The sequence below is a fragment of the Puntigrus tetrazona genome, chromosome 7, assembly GCF_018831695.1.
Source record: "Puntigrus tetrazona isolate hp1 chromosome 7, ASM1883169v1, whole genome shotgun sequence".
Taxonomy (NCBI): Eukaryota; Metazoa; Chordata; class Actinopteri; order Cypriniformes; family Cyprinidae; genus Puntigrus; species Puntigrus tetrazona.
In genome coordinates this window covers 8728940-8749188 of record NC_056705.1, presented here as the reverse complement: position 1 = coordinate 8749188, position 20249 = coordinate 8728940, and the positions used below count along the sequence as shown (strand labels likewise).

General features: G+C 39.3%; 1 protein-coding gene across 4 annotated transcripts in view; it reads right to left on the bottom strand.

Annotated features, from left to right (window-relative positions):
• Positions 1–18729, bottom strand: part of adamts17 (ADAM metallopeptidase with thrombospondin type 1 motif, 17) — a 107983-nt gene extending 89254 nt beyond the window's left edge. For all 4 annotated transcript variants that reach the window (XR_006251337.1, XM_043244082.1, XM_043244079.1 and 1 more), the window contains exons 1-4: positions 18576–18729; positions 15996–16342; positions 11768–11936; positions 516–688 (exon numbers count right to left, since the gene is read on the bottom strand). Coding sequence is in view for 3 of the 4 variants with exons in the window: in XM_043244082.1 (XP_043100017.1) it covers positions 516–688; positions 11768–11936; positions 15996–16342; positions 18576–18648 (762 nt within the window). In the remaining variant the exon portion in view is untranslated. The remainder of the gene's footprint in view (positions 1–515; positions 689–11767; positions 11937–15995; positions 16343–18575) is intronic.
• Positions 18730–20249: the final 1520 nt, after the last annotated feature.

Here is a 20249-nt window from a genome sequence, read left to right as displayed (position 1 = left end):
CATCTCGGAGCGTTTTAAAAACGACTCGTTTCGAGGATTCAGAGTCGACTCTTACTTTTGAGAGACAATGACTTTAAAAACCTCGCAGGATGTTTTCCTTCACTTAGAGCCGTTACGCATTTTCAAAAAAACGAAAACACGGCCGCTTTAAGCTGCGAATTAGGAGTTTACCGAGGCAAAAGTCATAGTGAGAACTGGCCTTTAAACTAAAGTGTGAGTCAAATTTCTAATGAACTGAAAAAAACGTTGCACACAAAACTGTTGCTCGTTCTTCTTTAGCCTTTTAGTGAGGAAAAAAAACAACAAATTGTTCCATTTGGTAATATTTAGATTATTCCGACTACAGTACTATTTCATACGTCATTTTTACTTCTGGGTAAAATCCAAATCTTTTTAGAATCTAAAACAAGAAACTATTTGAGAGCACAGATCCCAACCTCAGAGAGCTCATGGTACAGTGGTTCTGTCTTTTTCAGGACGCCGACCGAGGGGTTCGGCCAGGGTATGAGACTCACCATGTTCATGACGGTGAGCAGGAAGCGCTGGGCGGCCTCGGCTCCGTGATACTGCACCATGTTAGCATCAGCCACCACCACCGTCTCCACCGTGTACTCCCTGCTCAGCCTGATGGCGTTCCTCCTGCCTCGCACCTCCTCGGCTCCTCTTGACCTTTTCTCCTTTTTCTTATCTGAGGACACACGAATGCACAAACGAAAACTGAGAAACACCGTACAATAATATTCAAAAGTTTGGTTTGATACGTTTTTGAAAACATGATCTCATGCTTAAAGGCTGCATTTATTTGATCGCATAGAGTTAAGAATATTATAAAATATGTGACCCGCGACCACAATTGAGAAAATAATTGAGATTTATACGTCATCTGAGAGATGAATAAATATGATTTCCATTGATATAGGTTTGTTGGGATAAGACCATATTTGGCCGAGATACAGCTATTTAAAATCTGCCATCTGAAGGCACAAAAAAAAAAAAAAAAAAAAAAAAAAAATCGAAATACTAAGAAAATATGCAATACATATTACTTGCAAAAATTACATTTTAGTATATTCACGGTAGAAATTTTACTAAATATCTTTGCTTAATATCCCAATGTCACGTGATCCTTTAGAAATCATTTTAATATGTTGATCTGCTGCTGGAGAAACATTTCTCATTATTAGTTAAAAACATATTTATATTTAATATTTCACCATCTTTTCCAACTTTTCCGATTAAAATGAAGTGCGGTATTTCTTAAAATATCAATCTTTTGTAACGCTATAAATACCTTCTTTACCGTCGCTTAAATTTTTGTAATGTTTATAACTTTTGAGCTATAGCGCACATGAATGCTGTAAGCGTTATGATCAAATTCCAGCTTGTGCAGTAAGAGAGGTTATGTTTCATGTATTTATCAAACCTGCAATCGTTCAAAAACGTGGTCTTTGTTACTCAGAGAGACATACATATGTATACAAACACACCGAGATTGATCAGGACAAGCAGTTTCCTGGAGCAGATAAACAAATCAACAGCAAACAGAGAGCAACTCTTCAAACATTACGCTTATAAAGCACGATATTTGACTGCATCTGCTGTCGGCTCTGGGCAGGGGACACATTTTGGCTCTAAATAAATACTGCTGTCCTCAGAATTGCAACGCATATGTTGTATGTGTGCACAATTAGACCTGATCATAACAAAGGCAACAGCTTCACTTCAGTCCAAACCTTTGACAGAGCTTTAAATGTCCACCAGACGCTAGACCTGACCAGAAGAGCGAAGACAGTAATGATGTTAAAATCAACATGTTTCTTGTGCTATTTTGATTCATCCAAAGGTGCTATTATATATATATATATATATATATATATATATATATATATATATATATATATATATATATATATATATATATATATATATATATATATACACACACATCACTCATACATTACTCATATACTTTAGTTTTCTACCCAATTTCAGTAAAAACAAGAAACAAGTACAAAAATAATTCAATTCAATTCAATTGAAGGGCAAGGTAATTTTCTTAGCACACTGACATATTTTTTTACTTGTTTTATGCAACTAATTAATTTTTTTACTATTATTATTTATTTTATTTTATTTTTTCAGAAAAGAAGACTTAGTATTTGAAACAATTTTTGCAGTATGATAACTGTATATGCCAGATTACGGAAGTAAAATTATTTATTTTTATTTTTACTTCACACCATGTGGATTTGAAAGGCTAATGGCTGGCAACTGATCCTTTCACAAACCCGTCAGCGAGTCTGTAGTCTGGTTTCACGAGCGTGTGTGTGTGTGTGTGTGTGTGTTTCCTGAAAGCACCTGTAAACATGCTCAGAAATCTGATGATCCATTACCTCTGGAAAAAGCAAAGAAGTCAAGTCAAAAAGTCAATTAGCAAAAGTTTTCTGAAGAATCAAGTTTAGGATGTTGTATCGAAAGCTGGTTTTCCACCATCTGGAGTCCAGTTTGGGTTTGTTTGCTGGGTTGCACAAACCCTCCAATTTGTCCTTAAAAGTTCCCAAATTGCTAAAAGATGGCATTTAAAGATGTACACGATGTTCTGTTGAAATCCATTGCACGTCTTCAAGCTATTTCATAAAAAAAAAAGAAAAAAATGTTGCTTGTTACTTTTGTACACAGAAGACACTTACAGCAAATGCTTTGATCCAGAGCTTCAGTATCTCATTTCATAGCACTGCAATCAACAGAAAAGAGTAGACCATACTGAGTACATACATGTTCTACAGCATTTATGTACTATGTATTGGAAGCTACAGTATATAGTAAATAATTTGTAAACGTATAAAACAAAATGTGTTTGTTGAGTGCAAGTGGACTATTTTTTTCTCTGATGGGGGTCCCTCTGATGGGGGTCTCTGCTGTATGTTTACAGGTGTTTAGGAAATGTGTTCTTGTGAGTGTGCGCACGTTTATAAATGACTAACACAACATATGGTGCTAATGTGACACGCTCTTTTTGCGGAGCAAGCATTTTTTCCATTCTCAGCTGTTTTCAGGCACATCCGACGGGAGACAATGGAAACTAATGGCGCCTTGGGCTTTACCACGAACGACGCTGAAAATCACACGCTTTCTAACAATGCGCTGATAAAAGCAATAATTCCTGCAGACGGAAACGATCATAAAACAAGTAATGAGTAGCAACAAACCAGCATTAACGGTCAGGAAGCGATCGCAAAACTGCCATTTAGAGCTGTAATAACAAAGGACCTGTTCGGCCGACTCAGGTGATTCTTCTGAAGTCTTAAAGGAACAGCACGTGCAAAAATGAGTTTAATCACTGTTTACTCAGCCTGATGTCATTCGATCTTCTGTGGAACAAAGTTTAGCAGAGTCACTGGAAACTGGGGCTGTCAAGGGCCCAAAAATGACAAATGCAGTCCAAAAGCCTTGCGGACTCTATAATAGCCATATCAAGTCATATTTGATTTGTATTGTGCTTTTGTCATGCATTAAGCCCAACAGGTCCCAGTGAGCAGCCAAAGGAAAAACCTCCATAAGATGTTTAGATGAAGAGGGAGAAAACCCCTGAGAAGAACCAGACTGAGCTCGGGGAGCCCAAACTCCTTGGGCACTCCAATAATTGCACATGTGCTAAAGATTATTTATTCATGTAGTATGTGTAATACAACCATGCGTTCACTAAATAATTATATTCCAATTATTAGATGTTTTTTAAATGCTAGTGGGGAAAATGAAAAACTGCCGTCGATAAAATGACAATAAACATTGAAATTGCAAAGATAATGGCTTGTTTGGAATAACTGTCTACAGTGACTACTTTTGAAAATTATATTATTATAAACCAAGGATGCGTATAATTAATCAAAAAGTGGCATTAAATAAATTGCAATGTTACAAAAGACTTTTCCATGAGAAAATAACATAAAAAAGCACTATTGTAACGATCTAAATGTCTTAAATGAAGTAGCACAATGTTTTCCAAATTGATTATCATAAAAGCAGCATATTAGAATGATATCGGAAGGATCGTGAGACTGGAGTGATGATGCTGAAAGTTCAGCCTTGCATCAAAGAAATAAATTACATTTTAAACATATTCAAATAGAAAACAATTAGGTTGTAAACAACAAAGAAATGCGTTTTTGCACTTCTTTCAAAAACATTTTTTTCTCTTACCAACCATAAACAGTAGTGTACATATTACAGCTTTCTAATAGGGATAAAAAAAATACAATTTTAGAATACATAAATACAAAAAGGAGATCAAACATTCCAATGGATTGCACTAAAAAGAGCCTCCATAGTTGTTTGGAACAACATGTAGGATGAGTAAATGATTTTTGGCTGAACTATTCCTTCAACTGTCCCATTTGTTAATAACATCATCTTGTTGATCATTAGTCTTGATCATTGCTACTTTTGGCTTTGGTTTATAATGGCTCACTTCAACTGGCCACAACATTTAACCTGATTTTAGGTCATGACACTGATGTGTCCCTTCCAAAATTCAATTAATATTCGTGTAGAACTGCAGATAAATCTCTCAGTCAGGCCCCTGAAGCTTTGTGAGGGGCCATAATGGTGAAAACGATGTGGTTGGCTATAAATAATACTCCTGTGCTGAAGGGGAAACATAAACCGCATACCCACACCTGCTCAATCTGTGTGTGTGTGCAGTCTTACATGCTGCGCAAGGGCCATCAAATAGGTAGGTAGAAGAAAAATGCTTTTTTCTATATAGCAGAGCAGCTGAAAGATGATGGTCTGGAAAACATTTTTGCTCTTCCTCAGCTCATTAGACTTTAACAGCGTTCTCCATGGAGTTAAGTATGCACTGTGACTCGGGGGTTTCTCCTAGAATGGCTTATAATAGAAATATATACAAATGAGCCAAGAGCGGAGTGTAGAGTTGTCAAATTATTCCAGAAATGTGATGATAAATGTTTGATTTCATATTGAGATCTCTGACCATTTTCTATGGTATTTGCAAAAGATTTTGTTAAGATTCCTTCAGAAAGTCCAGAGGAGACAATTACTGTTTCCTATAAAAAAAACATCTTAAAACTTACTCTTGTGCCAAATTTGATTATAGTCCATGCCACTTACAGTAGGCTGGTTTTATAGTTCTTCTTTAAAAATATTTTGTCTGAATTAGTCATCAGTAATGTGACCTTAACAACTCGGATTCAATGTTGTGTTGAGATTGAAGCGTACGGTTCATAAAACAGTAAAATGACCAATGACTGGTCCGAGTTCTGGGGTCAAGAATTAAAAATACCCTCAACTTGATGCTGCATGAAACTGGAATAAATGTATTCATTATTCTGTCATTATTCACGTCATTCTTTGGTGCTGTTCACACAGAATGTGTTTTTCCACAGCAATGTGCTGCTTGTCCTTTTTCTATGTAAGCACACTAGACAGATGTGTATGACTGTTGTGCCGGCATCTCGCATCTTGCATCGTTTGCGGCATCTCGTATAGAGTATGCCATGTCAATGCAGGCGGAGCATCTGTCAAGCTGGGCAAGGTTTAGCCTTCAATATCCTAACAATGTCCCTGCCCAAACAAATTAATTTGAATATTACATCTGTTACTAACAAAGTGAATATGAATAGGCAGTGTAGATCGCGGCATTAAATTAAGATTTGTTAGGTGTTTTAACCAATTACACACAATTCTGTTGAGATCAGGAATGCAATGGCCAATCAGAAGTGTTCAGAAGAGTCATCGCTGAGCCTCATCGGTTTTGTCGAGGGCGCCCGTTCTCCGTCTCAATTCCAGGCTCTTGCGAATTCTCTCATTATAAACAACAAAACGCTGATGTATGTACAAGTGATTCATTTCACAGTGTATACAGCTACAGTGATTATAACAATAATTTAGTTTTTTTCTTTAAATTCGAGATGGATCAAAAGTTATTGATAATGCCACTTTCTATATATAATTTATTCGCTGTTTGAGTAACCGTGTAAAGGAAATGCTTTTATTAAACTGTAATTGTTAAAAACAAATTTGGCCATTTTTTGGCCTTAATGACGCCAAAGTCTGGTTCTTGCCTAAAGAGAAGAGTTTATGTTGTTTAATACATTTGGCTGCTTTTAGCCTTATCGTGAAGTTGGTTCACCCTCCATCTATGTGAGTTAAAGGAATTTCAACTTTTATGTGCAATGCCACTCAATGTCAGTTCCAAAACAATGGACCAATAAAAAGACACCAGAGGCGGGGCTAGTGTTGCAAGCTTTAGTTAAAGGGTTCATCGGAGGCAAAAAGTAGCTTGAACATAAATGTGGGTTTGCTGTGTTTGTACACATCCATCCTAGAATTATAAAAAGCCACCCAGTTGTTTAAAATCCCCTTTCTCAATTCAGGCAGTTCTGAGATTGTCGTATGATGTAGTTCTGCACAGGCCACTTCTCCGCACGAAAACTGATTGACAAGACCATCTTTCCTTAGACCAACCCTGAGTGATTTGTTATCAGTCCACCTTTGTGTGGATTACGGCGACTTGCGTTGAAAGACAAGATGTCTTCAATTAAGCAATTGGGGCTTTTTGCTGTTGGATGTAACAATGAACATAGCAGTCGTCATTTACTCTCGACATCTGAGCCACTGAAGATGCAGAGAATTACAGTTACCTTCGTTTTGAAGAGAATATGCTGATAAAAATGCTGTGTTATAGCTGTCTATATGTTATAGACTTTTCATGAAAACCCTAAATAATCATATCGACTTTAACAGCCCTTTAACAGTAGCAGTTGGCATGGCAACTGTTTTATTTGATAGCAACATAGCAGAGGAGGCACTGTTATTGCATCACGTCACAAGACCCTCAAGCACAGCGCTGCATTTTCTTTAAAACCATTCCAGCGCACTGCGTCTTGCATTTTTCGGATGCATTCAGTGTAAACGACCCCTTTAACCATTTCTCTGCGGGACGCGAGAGTAGAATAGTGTTTGAACCTTGACAGTATAAATTACCATCCATTTAGCTCATATTTAAAACAGAACCTCTGAGGTTCTGTCTACCATCTACTTTCAAGTTTCAAAGAAGAAAGAAAATACACAAGAGAGTATGATTTACCTTTTGAGTGCACTATTCCTTTAAAAGGTGGTATAACCTAGCGGTTAAAGAAAAAAATGACCTTGTGGCTTGGCTAGAGCATGTAAAGTGTGCTTATATGTACTTACATGTAGAAACATGGCTCAGAGTTCATTTGAACTCTTTATGCATTTAATATGGGTGGAATGGCAGTGTTATTTCAGCATATTTATAGACTATTATTGTGGTATTATTTTCAGTTATCTTTTTTTTTTATAATGTAACTTATTGTCAGTAAGTTGCAAAGACAACATCAATTCTCATTTTTAATTAAGTGTTCATTAAAGCTATATACATAGGTTTTGCATTTCAGTGTCGTAATTAAAAGCAAAACAACAGCGACATGCAATAAAAATCTTGTCACATCACATGTAGTTAGGACAAGGTGCTAAGGCTCGTTTACACCAAGCACGATAACGATAAAGATATAGTGATAAAAATCTTTCTCTATATTAAAGAACAGCAGAGTCCACGCCACAACTACAACAATAAAGGCATAGAGAAACTATATCGTTGGAATCATTTCCAGAGCGTTTTTTTTCCAGCTGATGAACGATATAAACATTGAATATGTGTGTTTAGAATGTTTCGCTGGTGTAAACGTTAATATTATTATCTTTATAGTTATCGTTCTTGGTGTAAACAGGGCTTGAGGGTATTTTCACACCTGTAGACTGCTTTGTTCTGAAACAGGGATTATTATTATTATTATTTGTGTTGCTTTTTATTGCTTTTTATTATTTTTTCTAAATGAAAAAGTGCGCTTTGATTTAGAAAGGAAATACGTACTCACCCACAGACATTCACAGGTTCATTCTGAGGTATTAGCCAAAAACCAAAGCTAACGTCTTTCACAGAACTTATGTAATTACCAATCATGCACCGTGAAGTAGCCTGATTCGTTGGTCCGTTGGGTCAGATTGCTTTCGGAGTACATCTGAACCGCTCCAGAGTTCGTTTTCAATCGAGCCGAGACCACCTCGATCTGGCGAACTCGGACCGATTGTTTTGACACGGTTTCAAACCCAAACGAACAAAGCTATGTGCCAGGTTCCGAAACACGGGCCAGGTGTGAAAGCACCCATTTTCTACAATTACACCAACAATCTGGCTAACCAAAAGGGCAAGAGCTTTTACCATCGTGTGCTTCTCCCTGTAACAAATACACTGCAAGTCGCTTTGGTTAAATGCACCGCCTAAATAACGATCAGTCATTATCGTTTTGGGTAGATTCTGTTCTCTCCAGACGCCAAGCTAGTCGCTAAGCCGCCCCTCCTCGGTCGTCCCACTCTCAGAGTTCAGTGCGAATGTGCCGTACGCATCAATCAAGCGCTCCTCTTGGATCAACCCTGTGAATTTCACACGTTGTTTCCTCTCGGCTCAGATCGGTCTTTCTTGTCTGGTCCCAGACCGGCGTTCCCTCCTCTCAATCTGGATACTTGATCCTCTTCAACCCTACTCGCGACAGGAACGTACCGACATGAAGAATGAAGCGAGGCGTCTGTTTGTGCCGAACCTGAGCTTCCTGGCGTGCCGGTGTGGGCAGAACGGATCAAGGGACGCACGGCTCCGCAGATTACATGGGCCGATTAGAAGTGCTAAGTGCGTTTTGCCAGAATCATATTTCAGTGGGACGGAGCAGGAAGCATTGAGGAAAACCGGCAGCTTTTCCGCACTCCTGCCGCCACCACCATGCAACTTGATCTGTCTTATGCATTCAGACAGCGTGTGTGTGTGTGTGTGTGTGTGTATGCATGCCCGAGAGGGGCACTTGAAGTTTAATGGATTTAAGGTCTGTCTCGGTGAGTATTCTCCTCTAGGAATGGTTTGGTTTGGTTTTTGGGGTGGAGTTATTGAGGGGAAGCAATGCTCAACTTTTCTCACTCAACTGCTTTGAGCTTTTCAACAGGAAGAGGTGGTGGAGGGCTGAAATATTGGGAAGAGACTAACTAAAAGTCAGGATGTGACTAGCTTGAGTACATTATCAATTGCATGACAGCACTTCTGTTTACTACTACTACTAGCAAACCACTAGCTTTCAAGAAGCAGCAGAGCAGTGAAACTCTTTCAGTGAAGATTTTTTGTGTCACACAAGACACTAATGAGAAATCTCTCTATCAATCAATAATAGCAAGGAAAGTCTGATTTATTTAAGCAGTCAGTTTGTCTAAACATTTTAACTGAAACTCCGTTCATTCAATATATACATTGTGATTCAAAAGTGTGGTGTCAGTAAGATATTTTCATTTCTGAATGAAATAAATACTTGTTCAACAAGGATGCACGTAATTCATTAAAAAAGGACAGTAAAGACATTCACAAAATATTTTTCTTTATACATAAATAATAAATGCTGTTCTTTTAAACTTTCTATTTAATTAAAAAAAAAAAAAAAAAAAAACTTCAGCTTAGGGACCAGTTCTGACTATTAACTAGTTGCTTAAGAATATGCACATTACTAAAATATTGCAGTTTATAAATATTTAAAAGCACAAATTCTACATCTTTTAATCCTTCCTAGGTAGTTCAGCATACTATGTTTTTACACATTACTGATCAATCCTGCCTTATTCCTTCACAATGTTATCCGACATTTTTCAATCCCTTTATTCACCATTTATTAAAGAAAAACGCCTGATAAAATACTTTGCAAACCTCAATCCTTCTCACCTAAGAATAAAATCGACTTAATTCCGACCACAATAACAGCGCATTTTACTGAAAATCACACCGTTGGTGGAACAGACTACTTTATCAAAAGGGCAGCTTGACTGTATTTGAACTACTTTAAATTATGAGCAGCTTGTAGCTTGGCAAGCTTAGGTTTCGAAGCAGCTTCCATAACACTGGTGGGAAATAAGAGAGAAGACTCTGGCAGGCCCGCTGAAAGGCCTCCGACAGACATGAGTGCAGAGGAAAGAATTTTCCCCCCAAATCTGGCACTTTTTTCGCCTATTGGTCCTTCGCCTGACTGACTGACTCGCAGACACCAGGTGCTGGGGGAAACAGAATCGCTAACGCACCTGGAGCTTTTTTACGGCAAAGACAAGATCGCTGGGGTTCGACCGCATGCCTGAAACACACAAACTCTATACCCACCACCAACCTTTCTTTTGTTTCCAATTCCTGTTTTTTTTCCCCACTTTGAGAAGTGGTTTGGGTTACTTAAATTCCCAGATATTGGCATATGGAAAAAATCTACTTGTCAAGCGTGCCGGTGGTCTTCTCATCTTCGGGTTATGTAATATTCATAGTGCACAAAGTCAAAAGGAAAAAAAAGGAGCAAAGGGTTCAAGGGCACTCCGAGTCTGCAATCAGCCACAAACTAGTGTAGCATACAACTGGAAATACCATAAATTGTTTTGGTTGGACTCTAGGATTGTATATATCCACACACATGGATACACAAACCCAGGATTTTTGGATAATTGCATCTTCATTTCAAAGGGTAAACTACAAATCCAATAATGCAATATGCTTAGACAAAACTTCCTGCCCCGGAATATGAAAACCTGCTGGAGCGCTGGAGGTGCTCAGAGCCTCCGAGGCCGCTTTCAAATAAGCGAATTCCTTTCGGCAAGAAAAATCCCTAATCCTGGCAAAGAAAGGCCCAAGGGGCTGGAAAATATGCACGGCATTATTAATGTACGTGAGCAGGCCAACAGAATTTTTGCTTTCTTTCTGGTAGTATTTCAACAGCAAAGCAGCACGCTCCAACAGGAGTTTACCACCGTTTACCAGCGCGATAAAAAGGCATTAAAGAACAAAACAGCTGAGCTTTCTCTCTCCCACCGTCTTTCAGCGCTGTTAAGAGGATGAAGACATCAAAGAGTTACACTGAGTCATAAACGCTGCTATGAAACACTTGATTTACGGACTTGACAACTCCTGAATCTTAAGGGGTCCTGGAGGAGAGAGGAAGATGGGGGTTCATGTTAGAATCTGAGCGTGAGATTATGATAACAGACTCCCGGAGCGCAGCGCTTCACGATTGCTGGGTCGTGACCCAAAAGAGGTGCGCAGGTTTGATCCGAGAGAAATCGTAAAATGCAACTAATCACACTACAGTTAGAAGCAAAAGCAATGGACTTCTAAAATGTTTTGATTAAACTTCCAACTCCGGGGTCATCTTATAGTTGTGTATCCAATCTAAAAACTCTACATCGACAGCATTTTGGCACAGTGTTTATTTGTCACTTGATTGAAAGGGGTCGTATGATGCTAAAAAGGACATTATTTGGTGTATTTGGTGTAACGCAATGCGGTTTAAGGTGCAAAAAACACATTCTTTTCAACATACTGTACACTATTGTTACTCCTCTAAGCCCCGCCCCCTGAAACGACTTGATTTGTACAAAGCTCATCATTCTGAATAAGCGAAGTGTGCTCTGATTGGCCAACTATCCGTTGCGTCGTGATTGGCCGAATACTCTGGATGAAATAGAGGTTAAGCAGGGCAGATATTCCACAGCATATATGAATTACTGCATAAATTGACCACTTTTCCCACTTGGACCTATAATTTGACCAAATTAAATCCCGAAGCGCTCCGATCCTGAACTAAAGTGACCTCTAAATCAATGGGCTTGCCACACTTGACACGGTTAAGCCCACCACATTTCAGCGCAAAGATTGTCTCACCTTGGATGGTTTGGCAGAATTTCGGGCCGCTGTCTTCAGCAGTAGCAGGTCCGTCCGATGAAGAATGCTTTTCCCGGATCACTCGGTGCTCCCAGCCAGAGAAGGAATCCACGGCCTGGCCCACTGGCTCGATAAACAGTCTTTCCTCTCCTGTCTGAACCAGGCCAGTCTGAGAGAAAACACATGAGGTGGAACAATCAATGACGGATAAGAAAGCCTTTATCTGGATAGCATTTGTAACTTTCAAGCTAGGCAAGAATGTTGAAATAATGTTCTGAATGCTAAGAACTGACCAGTAAGATATTATAAAAGCAAGTCATATTTCTTTAAAAGCATGTTTTTCAATAGCTGCTTTTGAATATACACAGTGCACACATATATTACGTAAACAAAATTTTCATTTTGGATGCAATTAATCATGCTTAATCATATATATACATATATTATAATATAAATGTGTGTGTGTGTGTGTGTGTGTGTGTGTGTGTGTACACACACACACACACACACACACTACTATATATATATATATATATATATATATATATATATATATATATATATATATGTTATTTATATTTAGTCAGTTATTTTTATTTTCATTTAAGTTGTGCTGGGCAATGATTACACACAAAGTTTTTCTTTTAAACAATGTATGTGTGTATTGTGCCTACAGTTATTATGTGTTGATAGATATATTTAAAACTTAATTTAAATTTAAATCTGTAGTGATAAAGCCACATTTCTAAAAAATTGTAATAATATTAAAGCACTATAAATAATCCACGCGTATCTATATTTCAAGTCTTCTGAAGTCAGCTCTGTGTGAGAAACAGACTAAAATGTAAGTCATATGGAGCAGATTTGTGGCGTTTTTTTTAATTACTTTGAACTGCTGCTGAACAGTAAATAACGCCATAATTTTGGGTGAACTGTTCCTTCAAGATTTTGAGCAGAATCTCAGACGATGAGGTCCAGAAGGAAGCCGATGTGTTTCCTCTGACAGCACACCCAGGATCGTTCATCACGCGCCCCTCTGAGGATCTCACATATACTGTACGTTAGCCTTGCTTCCCCTCCATCTGACTGTGACGCCCCTCGTGGCTTCAAGGGCACTAAGATGTGAAATGTGAGAATAATTTATCTCTTGTTGCCAAGACCTGAAAAACATCAAATCCGATGACAGCGATCAGTCTGGATTGACGCTGCATCTGCGCAGACTTTCACTGGAGAAAAAAAGAGCGGAAAATGCACATGGATGGAGGTGAGGGAGATGTGCATAGAGCCTCGGGCGCTGGAGGAGGAGGAGAACATGGGAGTGCTGACAGGAAGTTGCCCACAGAGGCTGTAAAACACACGCTTTCATCACAACATGTACAGGCAAACCCCGCATGAACCAGGTTAAACAAAGTACAGTTACATATGGCTGCACTCTGAGGAACGATCGAGCCGTAAAAAGCGTCTGAAATGACATTAACAGGCAGGAAGATCTTGTTCTGGTCCTCTCCAACTTCAACATTGTTTAAACAAGCTTACTAAGTAGAGGTTAGTAGAATTAGACTCCTTGCTGATCTGAAGGGCGCTGTCCCGAAACCTACTGAGCTCACGCAAAATCAACATTAGCATCAGATGCATTCTTCATGGAGAAGGCAATCCTATTCAACAAACTTTAACTGTAACGGTGACAGCAAATATGATTTCCATGATGCAAAAGAAATAGGAAAAAATCTGGTAATCCAGTCGTAAAGAGTGGAATTTACAGTATAACCCAAAATGTCATGGAATTCAACAAATTCTGGATCAGAGGCAAGGCTCAATCAAATGAACTAGTGTCTGCAAATATTAAAGTAGAGAGAGATGTCTCTGCGTGAATGAGCGAACTCAAAACACACAAGACGCTAGAATCGACATCAGGAAACTCTACATGAACTTCATTTTCAGAAATGCACCGGGAGCCACATCGGGTCACTTCATTGTCAAATTTTCATTTACGCTTTAAAAGATTATCTACACCGTTAATGTGACTTACCACTGTTTTTGATAACAAAAAGGCATCAAATCATAAACGCAGAAAATTCAAACGGACAACACAGAGTTTCCGAATAAAGCATTCCATTCGGGCCCTATTTTAAGAAATCAACGTACATGGTTTTGGATTATTAAAACGGAATCAATCCAGAAATATTATAACAAAAACATAGAATTGGGGGCAAAATAAATGGATTTAATTACTTTTTGTTAAACATTGAATAAATACATTGTTGGCAAATTGCACACAATATTCATGTAACTTCAATTACTTGAATTAACTTCAGTTACTTATAAATAGGTTTTTTGGTAACTAAAATTCAATTAAACCATTAAAATAGGATCTTGAAAACTGAAAAAATGAAAAAAAAATGAAAAAACGAAATTCTGAAAACTCCTAAATATACTTTTTATAATATAAATGTATATATACTTAACTCAACAATGAAAAAGTATCTAAAAATACGAGTATCCACAAGAAACTACATTAAGCATGACGAGAGCAGCTTCATCTTCTGTTGAACCGGTTCAACAATGAACTGACTCGAGCTGAATAATGAATATCATTGCCGTCTTTTCTATAGCTCCTTATTGCTGAATTGATTAATTAACCGGCTTGTGCTAAAAATATATAACTACAGTTGAATCTGCATTGTTAATTACATTAAAGATGCACAAGCTGTATTGTACGAAGAGCTATGGAACTAAAGGTGACTTAACTGAAGTATTTCCTTGCTTATAGATGACCCGTGGCGACTGAGACTTGTGCGTCACACACACACACACACACACACACACGTCAGACGGGGCTCGTTAAACCCCCAGCTGATCTTCAGCTCATCTGCACAGCCGCGGAGAGCCCCACATCTGCTCGCTGTCAGTCTCACTTTAGGTGTCAAGAACCTCCCCGCCACATGTGGGCAGAACCTTCGCAACAACGATGAGCTCATTTTCCACAGAGCCAGCCTAAAGAGCGATGAGTCGGGGTGGCCAACTAGTCGTCCATTAACCCGAAGAGTCGTATCAGTAAGGTTGGGCAGGAGACAGCGAAGATCACGAACCTTGGCCGAGGTCCGCCAAAGACGAGGCAGAAGACCCAATCGGGCAGCTTGCGATAATGGAGTGCCATTTGTCTCTCAGCCGTTTGATTGATGGCTTTTACCACAGCCATTCAAAGGAAGTTTGAAGGATGGAATGATCGTAATGGGACCAGAGTCAGGGAAAGTCTTTCTCAAACAAACACAGCCCCTCTCCCATGGGTGGGCCTGGAATGCTCACAACCACAAAGTCAAATAACCAGCACACATCCAAAGTGCGGTCGGGCCGATCTCACGAACACACGTCAATGTCACATTTCAACTCGAAATCAAAAGATAAAAGAGGAAGAAATTGTATTAATTGTAAGTCATTGCATTTAAGCAGGTTCTCATGGCCTCGGATACCGTTGCCTGTTTAATCAAATTAGCTGAAAGGTAAGTATGAACAATAACTACTACATAAAGCATTACTACCTAATTTAAAAAAAACATCCTATTTTGGTGATTCTCAACTCATGAGTTATGACAAAAAAGTGCATAGAATAAGAAATAAATGTGCTTATTTATGACAGCATGTACTTTTTTTTTTTTTAGATTGCATTTTTTTACTCCATGTGAATTTATTTGATCAAAAAACATGGTATATACAGTAACATTGTGACAATATTAATACAATTTAAAATAATAAAAATACTTTTCTAATGTACTATTTTGTCATTTATTCCTCATTCCTCATACGATCCTTCAGAAATCTGCTACAGATGCCAATTGCGCTGCTTCATATATTTGTAGAAACGTTTTTAAGGATTTATATTGAATGTAACATTTATTTGAAATATAATAAAAAATATTTTGCAACATTATAAATGTCTTTACTGGCACTTTTGATCAATGTAACTTAACTTTTTAACAACTAGAATTAATATAAACAATATAATTAATTGATATAAAAAAATATATATATATATATATATATATATATATATATATATATATATATATATATATATATATATATATATATATATATATATATATATAATATAATCTATGCAAGATAGTATTTCATATTTTTCTCTTCTGATTGTATATTCGCGTATGAATATACAAATCACGTCTTCCCAGCAGCGATGACCTCCGAAAAAAACCTGAACTCCACTCACCAGTCCTCCGCAGGCATCCAATGAGGCGAAAGAGTCCGTGTGATTAAGAACGGCTCCGGTGTAGAAGCACCGCCTGACCCTTAGAACAGGCTCGTGCCGAACGCTGTCCTCCTCGCCCCTCTCCTCCGTCACAAAGCCCTCGGCGAGGAAAGAGTCGTCTCTCTGGAGCCGCAAGTAAAGCTCCTTCCCGAAAGCAGGCAGCCGCAGAAACAGGTGGTCCTCCAGCTGAGGGTCCAAGCTTCGTCTGCGACCCCTGCTCCACCTGTAGGCTCCCTGGAGCAGGTGCGCCTCGTCCGGCCGCAGCTCCTGCGGTACCACCACATCGGTCTCGTACAGGGCCGATTGCGCTAGAAAAAAAAAACGGACACGGTTAGAATAAAAGTGTGCGTTAGTCACATGGTGGTTCCCAAAGAGCAGCTTCAATGACCTTTCGAGCCGAGTTCACAAACACCGACGAAACGCCAAGCAGAACTAGAAGCACTTCCATTTTTAAGATCTGAATCATTTCCATGACTTTCCCAGACCTACCGGTTTTTATTTATTTATTTTTAATTTCCTGATATTTCCGAGGTCTGTGGGAAAAAACGCCCAGCTCCTAGTTTTATAAGTTGAGTTTACAAGTCTGCCTGCAGTTAGTTAAAGACGGATGCGCGTCAGGAAAAATAAGCTTAGATGTGAGTTCATAAAATTAAAGCGGACTGGGTAAGTAGCCGGCTGCACAGAAACACAAGTACGCACTCAAAATCTAGTAGGCTGCCTACCTAGACTGCATTTTTGGGCATCAGACAGTTGAATGAGCTCACATGCTCTCTCAGCACTGTGACGTAACATACGCTCTTTGCCAACTGTTTTTTTTTTTTTTTTTGTGCCCGTAATGCTTAAAAATGCTGTCTAGGAAGGCAGAGTACAGAGGGGACACTATCTGGCTGCCTACTGAGACGGTGGCATACAGTTGCATGAACTCACGTAAACTCTAAAATTATGTCTAAATGATATCAAAATGCTAAAAAAGTCAGTCTCTTAAGGCAGCTCACTTTACAGCGGTACGCGAAATAGACAGCAATTTTAGGCATCGTGCATTTCCATGAGCTTACATCCACTCTCAGTCAAAGATGAGCCTTGGAATACCACAAAAAAAATAATATAATGCAAAAACTGTTCAGTTGGGCAGCAGATGATTTCTGTACCCTGGTAAGCAGACTATCTAGACGGCATTTTGGGGATTGTGTGTTCACGTGAACTTGCATGCATTCTCAGCAAGAACATTTTAAATGTTCAACGTGTGTCTTATATTACCCCCCCCAAAACTGTCTAGTTAGGCTGCTTACTAAACAACGAATATGGGTTTTGTACCCTAGTAAGATGACTATCTAGACAGCATTTTGGGGATTGTGTGTTCACGTGAACTTGCATGCATTCTCAGCAAGAACATTTTAAATGTTCTTACAAAACATTTACTAAACAACGAATATGGGTTTTGTACCCTAGTAAGATGACTATCTAGACAGCATGTCGGGCCTAAGATTCCCCCAAAAGTACACAAAGAACGTGACTTTTGCACTCTTATAAGATGACTATCTAGAAGACATTTTTTTAGGCATTATCCGTTGCATGAGCCCCCCAAAAACTGCCTAGTTTGACAGTTTACTACATAAATAGTACGGGGTTTTTTACCCTAGTAAGCTGACCATCTAGACAGAATTTTGAGCATCATACGGCTGCATGAGAACGTCTAATAAGCCCCAAATGTTGTCTAGTTAGGCAGCCACTACACAGAGAACGGGACTTCTGTACACTAATATACTATCTAGACTGCATCATGCCTGAGCTCTCGGACAAAAGACTGTGCAAAATGTGCCTAAAACTGTCTAGGCCGGCATAAAACCACCCGCAGGATGTGACTACTGCCCCTAGTAAGCTGACTATCTAGACATAGCATCAAAAAACCCGCAGGAGCCCGCATGCATTCTCACTCAAGATGCGTGACACGTCCTAAATTGTTAGGAAGCTCACTACAATTGTGTCTCCTGTACCCTTGTAAGGTGCCTATCTAGTAGACGGCAGTTTTGGGCATCATGCGGTTGCATGAGCTCGCATGCCCTCTCTGCACTGTGACGTAACATAAACTCTGCCAAGAGAGCGCGCGTGACGTCAGAGCGTTTCTTCCCGCCCGTGCAGCCCAACGAAAGCTGTCTAGGTAGACAGCTGACTGGGTTTTAAGACACGGCCAGCATCTTGAAACGTAACCCGGGTGGTAAGCCCTATATATGGCTCTTAAATAAACAATTTCGTCTTAATTGAAACAGCATGGCTGAAACTATTTTGTAAGCGGCAGGAAAAACACACCGTTTAAAATAACATAACCAGACGAAAAATTACCATGGTAACCGGAGTTTCCGCTGTTATCGCGAATACTGCAAAACAGTAATAAGCGGTGTAGAAGCTCGCAGATTACTTCTGTAATTGTATTTATTGTCTTTTCCGCCGTTAGCTATAACTGTAGCTATATCGGTATATCTTCCTCAAACTGGTTACCATGGTGAATTTCTGTCAGGAGTATCGCAGGTGCTGCGGTCTTACCTGATATTTCATTCAGTCCGACGCGAAAGAGAACAAAAGAGAGCAAAAGCAGCAGAGAGCCACGGCCGTGCATTATTATGAGTTATATATCGTAGAGCAACAGTCTGCGTGAAGAGGGCAGGCAGCGTGCACTGGCGGAGCAGCAACAGCGGACTGACGCGAAGTTTCAGAAAGTTTAATTAGAGAAGACGGGGGACTCAACTTGAGGCAAAGTCTCCGCCTCCCGACGCAGACGCCCCGCCCCCGCAGCGTTCGGATTGGTCGACAAGTTCTGAGTAAATAGATCCTCGCGGCGTCATTGGTCACCGGTTCTGTCAGTCTTTAGAAAGGGGCTGAAACGGTGCACGCGGTGTCCCGAGTCTGTTTGAGAGAAAAGCAAATCAAACGTTTGATCAGACGCTGGAGCTGCGGTTGCGTCGGGTACGGTGGTGTTCATCAGACGTGAAAAATGAAAGTTTCATCAAAATGAAACTTTGTACAGGAAAAACTTTAATTTGTAAACATTCTCTGCGTGCTAATCCAGTCTTAAGCTGACATGTTCCTAAAACCAACATCTTGGAGACAGCTAAACCCATCTAAAACCTATACCAGTTTAAGCTAATGTAAGATTTTCACCACATCAGGGTCCGCAGAGAGTACCCTGCTAAAAAATCATCTTAAACAAACGTAAGCTGTTTGCTGGTCTGGGTTTTAGATGGGTTTTGGGTACCAGTCGGCTGGTCGCCAGCTAAACCGTTACAAAAATGGACAGTAGGTTAACCCACCTAAAGCTGGTCTTCTCTACCATTTACATAGTCATGTGGATACATAAGGTCACAAGTGATGCTATTAACAATGAATATGAAATCATTTATAATAATTCTATACCCGGTTTGTTTAAATGACTTGAACGCAGCCACATCATGTAAAACCTTCCCAGTCGAATTCATAAATGTTTTTTGCCATCGTGTATTAAAGACTTCAATCGGCACAAACCTGAATAACCGGTTAGATAAAGAAATGGAAATAACAAACACCCGACAAGCGCAATTCTCCATCATTTCGTGTTTGAGACATTGACGCTCTTCATCATGAGCTAAGACTTATTCTGAGTCTTTATATGACGGGATGCCCATCTCCGTGGCATACGCTGGCCTCGCCTGTTTTAAAAGCAACAGATGTGATGCATTATTACTAATGTAGAGCATGTGCAGACCTGGATAACGTAATGGGTGATTGTTATAATATATTGTGCAGAAAATTGGAAAGTGGAAAGCAGGCTTTTGCATTTGTGACAATAACCCCAGTGTCAATACGCAATAATAAAAGTAAAACAAAACTGCATTGCATAATGTTTTCTGTGATACCTTTTAAAATGTATGCTATTCGGATTCTAAGAGTTCTGAATAGCGTTAGAGCTGAACAAGAAGAATCTACATTGCATTAATTCTGCGGACTCTCTTTTTTACATCAGCGGGCCCCGTACCCTGAGAACAGAGCTCTTGCGAGTGGATAAAGTTCATTAGAGTAGGTCAGCAGAGGCTTTAATCCTATTTCAAGTGCTTTGATTTCTCATTCCTCTTTTTTTAAAGCGCCTCAGAAGAGTTTCTGCTGCTTCCGGATAGCAGGGCCGCTGGCGCAGACAAGTAATGAGCGACTGTTCGGGGCTGGATATAGCGGCGCTGCGATGATATC